The sequence below is a fragment of the Clupea harengus genome, chromosome 14, assembly GCF_900700415.2.
Source record: "Clupea harengus chromosome 14, Ch_v2.0.2, whole genome shotgun sequence".
Taxonomy (NCBI): domain Eukaryota; kingdom Metazoa; phylum Chordata; class Actinopteri; order Clupeiformes; family Clupeidae; genus Clupea; species Clupea harengus.
This window is the reverse complement of record NC_045165.1, coordinates 15,581,262-15,588,761: the sequence shown is the minus strand read 5'-3', so window position 1 is coordinate 15,588,761 and position 7,500 is coordinate 15,581,262. Positions and strand designations below refer to the sequence as shown.

The 7,500-nt window shown below is 47.3% G+C and overlaps 1 protein-coding gene across 1 annotated transcript in view; it reads left to right on the top strand.

Annotated features, from left to right (window-relative positions):
- The window catches only part of akt1 (v-akt murine thymoma viral oncogene homolog 1), a 56,025-nt gene that overhangs the window by 30,290 nt on the left and 18,235 nt on the right, over nucleotides 1-7,500 (top strand). The window contains exons 3-6 of the mRNA XM_012836820.3: nucleotides 2,628-2,756; nucleotides 5,029-5,140; nucleotides 5,887-6,013; nucleotides 7,018-7,149. Of these exons, the coding sequence (XP_012692274.1) occupies nucleotides 2,628-2,756; nucleotides 5,029-5,140; nucleotides 5,887-6,013; nucleotides 7,018-7,149 (500 nt within the window). The remainder of the gene's footprint in view (nucleotides 1-2,627; nucleotides 2,757-5,028; nucleotides 5,141-5,886; nucleotides 6,014-7,017; nucleotides 7,150-7,500) is intronic.

Genomic DNA, 7,500 nt, shown 5'->3' with positions numbered 1-7,500 from the left:
TGATTGATTGATTGATTCAAATTTAAATTCTGATCAGAGTTGGAATTGGATGGAAAAAAGGGTTTGATTGTTAAAAGGTGGTTTTATTATTTTATTCTGAATGAAGTGGTTCTGTCTAGCATTGTATATGGTTGTGTGTCGTTCCATATAATGCACATACAATTACATCATTCATTAGCAAGCAGGCATGTTCAAACTGTAATTCATCAGTTGCTGATATTTGACTAGCCAAACACAGAATGGAGATATATCAGCAATGTGTGTGGGGACAAAACAGCTGATCAATAAAAATGGTGTGTTTTTATCAGCAGAGTTGTTTCCCTGCTGTAAGCACTGCAAGCCAAGGGCTGACAAAGTAGGACTAATGTTCTAAAAGTTTGGCTGTTATGGAGAAATACTTACTCCACGAAAGCGAGCGCGAAAAAATCTCCCCCTCGTGCCTCGATGAAAAATGGCAACAGGAGTAATAACATATTGGGCATCTGCTGCAAATTAAAGTGTGAAGTATATGGTGCTTTGGTGGGGCCAGATGTTTGTGCCGCCTCTTTACCAGTTGCAGTAAATCAGGTGTTTTGCTGGTATTTTGCGGCCCATTTGTAACGGTTTGGTTTTAAATTGTTGACAGGCGATAGCCTCGCACTAATGCACTTCAGCTCTATATCATACGAAATCAGCTCCCGACAAGGAGCAGGTGTATCATTCAGCTGTAGATTGGGTAAAGGCAGTTCAGGTTTCAAATTCATCTCTCGTGTGCAGTGAGATACACAAAATGCCTCTCATCTCATCAGTGTTAGGCAGGGGTTTTAATGACGTGTTTCATGGTTTTAAGTCATTAAATGTCTCATACAATAAACAAATACTAAATAACCTCAGAGAGCAATACGCTTGTATAAGAATCACATATACATACACTGCTCTTGCATAAATGAACCACATTTGGCTGGATGGTGTGAGCCTGAGCTGAATGCAGGTCAGATATAGCTAACATATACATCATGCTTCCCAGTGTACAGAGTTCGCTTTAGTCCTTGACTGTATTTGAACGGTGGTTTCCGTGAAGCATGTGATGACAGTGAAATTAAGTGTGTCAAGAGTCAGGGGAGCCCTAGTGCGAGGGCATCCGTTCACAAGTGTGACGGAAACCGAAATGGAGCTCGCCGAGGACAAACGTTAAAGGCAAATGTCACATTGTACAAGTTTATTAGGTTGAGAAGGAGATCTAGAATTGGGGGATTTTCATATTCAACTTTGAATTCTCCAACTTTAAACACCCTCCTCATGTGCTTCTCTATATATCCGTCACATTAATTTGCATGGGTTCCTCCACCACAGCCTCAGATTTAGTCCAACCACAGTGCATCCGACAGTTTGCTGATCCCCTTTTGTTTATGCTGTGACCTCACCGTCGTGACCACCTGACCAACCCTGTGTGGCTGAAGGTCTGCGGCCCGCAGTGTTTGTACGTGTGTGTGTGTGTGCGTGTGTGTGTGTGTGTGGGGGTGTGTGTGTGTGTGTGTGTGTGTGTCTGTGTGTGTGTGTGTGTGTGTGTGTGTGTGTCTGTGTGTGTCTGTGTGTGTGTGTGTGTGTCTGTGTGTGTGTGTGTGTGTGTGGTGTGTGTGTGTGTGTGTGTGTGTGGGGGGGGGGGGGGTGGTGTGTTCATGCCATAATCTCAGAAGTGTGTGGCTCGTAGACAGGAACAGACGTCTGGATTGACTAATATTGCACTCTCTCCCACTTTTCGTTCCGAGCAAGTGTGCGACAGGAAATGGGGCAATTAAGGACAGCTTGCTCCAGCCCAGCATGGGGTTAATATCCAGCGCTCGTAATTAAAAATAAATTACATTTTTGATGTTGTTCTCACTCCCTCTCTCGCTCTCCCGCGATAAATATTCAGGCCTGCTCATCTCTTCTGTGCATTGTGTGGTGTGCCGTAGTTGCTACCGTTGACTCTTTCGTTTTTGGAGAAGAAAAAAAAAACATTGTGACAGCGTAAGCTGTTTTCCACTAGCATCTGGTCCAGCTTCTCCTTCCCCAACGGCCACTGCACAGATTGAGCTCTGTCACCTTCCTGAGATGTGGAGGGGGTATGCAAGTGTGTGTGTGTGTGTGTGTGTGGTCCTGCTGATGTAGTCGAGTGTGTGTGTGTGTGTGGTCTGGTTGGGAGCGCGCAGGCAGGCGGAGGTGGCACAGACGGAGCAGGGGCGGGGGTCCTGACTGAGTATCCGACTCCTCTCTGCGCTCTGACGGCTGTCTGTCTGACTCCTGTCAAAGCAGCAGAAACGAGCAGTCAGTCACACAGAGGCATGACGGAGAGGATGGGACCTCATCATCTGTCAGCCAGTAAAGGAGTCAAAGTTTCAAACGGGAGTCGACTCACAAGTGAAGTTCATACACTTCTCACCCCAGTCATCATGAGGGCTAACCCACTCACATCTCTCTGTGTTTCGTGGTGTGCTGTAAGCACTGTGGTCTCCTCACGGGAGGGGACGTGACGTGACGTTTCTGTTTGCTATAGAATGCTGTTACTATCAACTATCTCTCTCTCTCTCTTTTTTTCTGTCTTTCCGCTGGTCAATGGAGTTGTTTACGCGCTAGATGTTAATGTCTCCTCCTCTTGCCATCTTCAGGAGAGTACATCAAGACTTGGCGGCCGAGGTATTTCCTGCTGAAGAGTGACGGTACGTTCATCGGCTACAAGGAGCGGCCGCAGGATGTGGACCAGCTGGAGACGCCTCTGAATAACTTCTCTGTGGGCCGTGAGTCAAGCTGGAAATCTTACTGCCTCACTGGACACTTAGCACAGCTAGGCTAGGGAAGAAGACGTCCATTAGCTCACACATTATTATATAGGCCACAGTGGCGTACTGTCAGATCTTACCAACTGACATATGTAGACAGAAAAGATGATTGTATGGGGAGAAATCGTTTTTGAAGAATATTGAGAATTTTTATAGTGATGTTTTTTTCTTCTTCTTGTAAATCCATGCTCAAAACGAGTGCAGTCAGCTAAGTGCAATACTGTTTGATGAACGCAGTAAGGGTTTAAAGACAACCCCTCATATTGAACATGATAGTCACTCCACTTTACATCAGAGGGGGGGTTGGGGGGTCTTATCCCTCTTCTAAGCACTCCTAGAGAGCCCCCCCCCCACACACACACCCCACACACACACACACCTCAAGCATATGTCTGCACATGTTGTCCGTGATCTGTCACGTTCCGGCACGTTCTAGATGGCATGGCTCAGCAGAACCAGGCAGACAGAACAGACAGAGCAGAGCAGAGCTGTGTTGTGTTGAGATGATTGAGCACGCTAATTAGACAGCATATTGTTTGTTAAACAAAACGTTTCCCCCTGACACTCGTGAGTTATTGTGGTTATTAAGTGCCTGATCTGAATTATTTATCTGTGTGTGTGTGTGTGAGTGTGTGTGTGAGTGAGTGAGGATGTGTGTGAGGGTGTGTGTGAGTGAGGGTGTGTGTTTGTGTGTTTATGCGAGGATCTTTGTGTGCGTCTCATAATGCTCTGAGAGTGCAAGTGTGTGTGTGCATCGAGATGAAGCATATGCGTGTGTGTGTGTGTGTGTGTGTGTGTGTGTGTGTGTGTGTGTGTGTGTGTGATAGAGATGCTGCAGACGGCTGTGTCTGCTGCTCGTCTTTGCTCCGCTGATGAGCCATGCTGCAGCTCAGTGGTGTCCCGCGCTGAGACGCTTCATCTCTACGACAGCCAGCCTGTCTGTGTGTGTGTGTGTGTGTGTGTGTGTGTGTGTGTGTGTGTGCGTGCATGTGTGTTTGTGTGTTCTGCTCCTCACACCAGGCCTCAACTATCCAGCCCCTAAATGCCTCATTTTCTCTCTCTCTCTCTCTCTCTATCTATCCTTCCCTCTCTCTCTCTCTCTCTCTCTCTCTCTCTCTCCGTCTGCCGTCTGCTGTCCACAGATGATTAGCAAACTTGAGATCTGAGTTGAGTTGTTAGCTCAGCTCTGTTGACGCTACCCGTCAGAGGGTGTAGGAAGAAAAGCTTAGTCATTAACCTCATGCCAATGTCACTTCCTTCTCATAGTGCCCATTCATAATGGTCGAGACACGCCGTAGGTGACAGTACATGGTCATGGCCAGGGGTCTTACACCTGACATTTAAAAACGTATGACTGTGAGTGTGAACACAGATTTGATATTTGATGATGTAAAAGACAAAGCTTTCATAGATATCCAATCAAACAAAGGCTGTTACACATATAGGAGCGAGTCAGTCTGAATTTACATGAATTTCGACTGCTAGATGAATTCAGAACTTAGAACTTCAGAACATGGTAATATTAGATGTGCTGTGCATAGTAACCTTGTGTAAGTGTGTCACGCTCTGGTTTATTTTAGTTCCCTAAGAAAATGGTGCATCAGAGAGCCGTTCCCTCCTGTGGACCTCACTGTACACCTGGTCTGCTTCCACACCACTGCTGTGTGTGTGTGTGTGTCTGTGTTTGTGTGTGTGTGTGTGTGTGTGTTACGGCAGGTGTGTGTACTTGTGAGTGAGGAAGAGTGATGTGTATGTAGTGGTGGTTTTTGTGTGTGTGTGTGTGTGTGTGTGTGTGTGTGTGTGTGTCTGTGTGGTGTAAACGGGGGGCCTAGCAGGTGGGCACATGTGCATTTGTGTGGCGTTAACTGTAACAGAAAGCCAAGAACAACCATTGATGAAGAAGCAGCAAGAGACCAATAGAGAGAGAGAGAGAGAGAGAGAATGAGTGTGATTGAGAATAAGAGTGTGAAAGAGAGAAATAGAGAGAGAGAGAGAGAGAGAGAGAGAATGAATGTGATTGAGAATAAGAGTGTGAAAGACAGAAATAGAGGGAGAGAGAGAGAATGAGTGTGATTGAAGAGAGAGGGAGAGAGAGAGAGAGAGAGAGAGAGAGAGAGAGAGAGAGAGAGAGAGAGAGACGATGAAGATAAATGAGTGTAACAGCGTTCCTCTCCTGCTCTGCCCCTGTATGCTGGTTGCTGGCCTGCTCCCTGGTCCCGCGCGGCTGCAGAATGCCAGCTGATGAAGACGGAGAGGCCCAAGCCCAACACATTTATTATCCGCTGCCTGCAGTGGACCACTGTCATCGAGCGCACATTCCACGTGGAGACTCCTGAGGAGAGGTCAGTAACACACACACACATACACACACACACACACACACACACTACTGCTCAGACACACAGATATGCACACACGTTTGTGTGCCCATACACATAAATATGGATGTGCATATAAAGCCATATCCATACTTCAGCTATTCATTCTTATATTCTCTCACACATGAACAGACACACACACACACCCCCGTGTGTATTCCCCTTACGTAGGCATAGAGTGGTTGCTCACAAATAACTGCACTTGCTCTGTGAACTTTCCCTGCAGACAAGGCAAATCCCATCAGTCACAAGCCCCCTACTCCCCCCCTTCCCATTCCAATTTTTCTGTCTCTCTTTCTAGCTCTGTGTTTGCCTTACACTCCTCTCTGGCATCTCTCTCTCTCTTTCTCTCTCTCTCTCTCTCTCTCTCCTGTCCCTCCCTTTCATCTTTGTCATATGTTCATACACACTGTTACACACATTCATCTGAATTTACTACTACTCAGAGGAACTTATTTTGACATGGGCCATGTCACACACACACACACACACACACACACACACACACTCACACTTAGTGTATGTATCAGTCATATACTGATACATACACTCACAAACACTCAATTTCTTTTCTACACATTAACGAACTTACGCTCTCACACACACACAACCTTGAACTCCGTGTCTGCTTGCTGGTAAAAGGTGCTAATGTACTGCGGTCTGGTCTTATCTGACTTCCCCCCCTCTCCCACCCTGTCGCCCTTCCTCAGGGAGGAGTGGACGAAGGCTATCCAGACCGTGGCAGATGGCCTCCAGAAACAGGAGGAGGAGATGATGGAGTCCGAGCCCGACCCCATGGACATGGAGATGTACCTGACCAAACCCCGCCTCAAAGTGGTGAGGGCCCACAGAGAGAGTCAGGCAGGAGAGAGGGAGGGATGGAGGGATGGAGGGAGGAGGGAGGGAGGGAGGAGGGAGGGAGGGATGGAGGGAGGGACAGATGTAGGGAGGGGTGGTGTGATTGGAACAACACTGCAGCACTGTGTCACACCAGACCCAAAGACACAGCGTTATTAGCCTAATTAACGTTGGCAGTCCCAGCTATGAAGCCAGAGAGGCAGCTATGCTACAGACTGTTTTCATTCCATTGCTGATTATCGAGGTGCAGGTACATGCAAGGATTTCGTGAAGATTTTCAAACTCTGGTCTTGAGTTTTGTTGCTCATGTGTTCATGTATATGCCGTCACACACACACACACACACACACACACACACACACACACACACACACACACACACACACACACACACACACACACACACATACATACGCACGCACATACGCGCATGCACAAACAGACACAGATACACACATATGCACATCCCCCAACACACTCCCTCGAACACACACACACACACACACACACACACGGCTTAACACCAGATAGTATGTCCCCATCAGTCTCATCGTGATACACAGGGACTCCACACAGCTGCAGATAGGATATCATACATGCGCCCCGTTTTTAACATTCTTTCTCAAAGCCCAGGCCAAAGATCACTGCGATATAGCAACACACCACTCTACCTAGCTATCCACAGAGGAAAAACACATGCCAGTCCATGACATATAGTAACACACCACTCTACCTAGCTATCCACCGAGGAAAAACACATGCCAGTCCATGACAGCGACGGCGTAAATATTTTGGTGGCTTCTCTCGCCACTAAAGCGTAACTAAGGGCCCACGCGCGTCATCACAAACAGCGTCCCGATGCATCAGGTGTTTTGGTCCTGATTTACCCCTGCTGAATATGGTCTGGTTGAGCTTAGCTTGTGAGTTTATTGTTTATTTGTTTATTTACTTAGTTTGTTTGTTTGTTACTCTCCACCACACAGACTATGCATGACTTTGAATACCTCAAGCTCCTGGGCAAAGGCACTTTTGGCAAAGTGATCCTGGTGAAGGAGAAGGCTACGGGGAAGTACTACGCCATGAAGATCCTCAAGAAGGAGGTCATCGTGGCCAAAGTGAGTAGAGGCTAGGGGCCACGTACTGAGACAGAAACAGGGTGAGACTGTGTGTGTCTGTTTTGAGTGTTTGAGGGATCGAATGAGTGTGGATGTGTGTGTGTGTGTGTGTGTGTGTGTGTGTGTGTGTGTGTGTGTGTGTGTGTGTGTGTGTCTGTGTGTGTGTGGGTGTGGGGGGGGGGCTATGGGGAAGTACTATGCTATGAAGATCTTCAACAAGGAGGTCATCGTGGCCAAAGTGAGTATAGGTGCAGGGAAGAGTGTGTGTGTTAGTGGGTGGGTGTGTCTCACAAACCCTGTGACCTTTACCTCTCTCTCTGTCTCTCTCTCTTTCTCTCTCTCTCTCTCTCC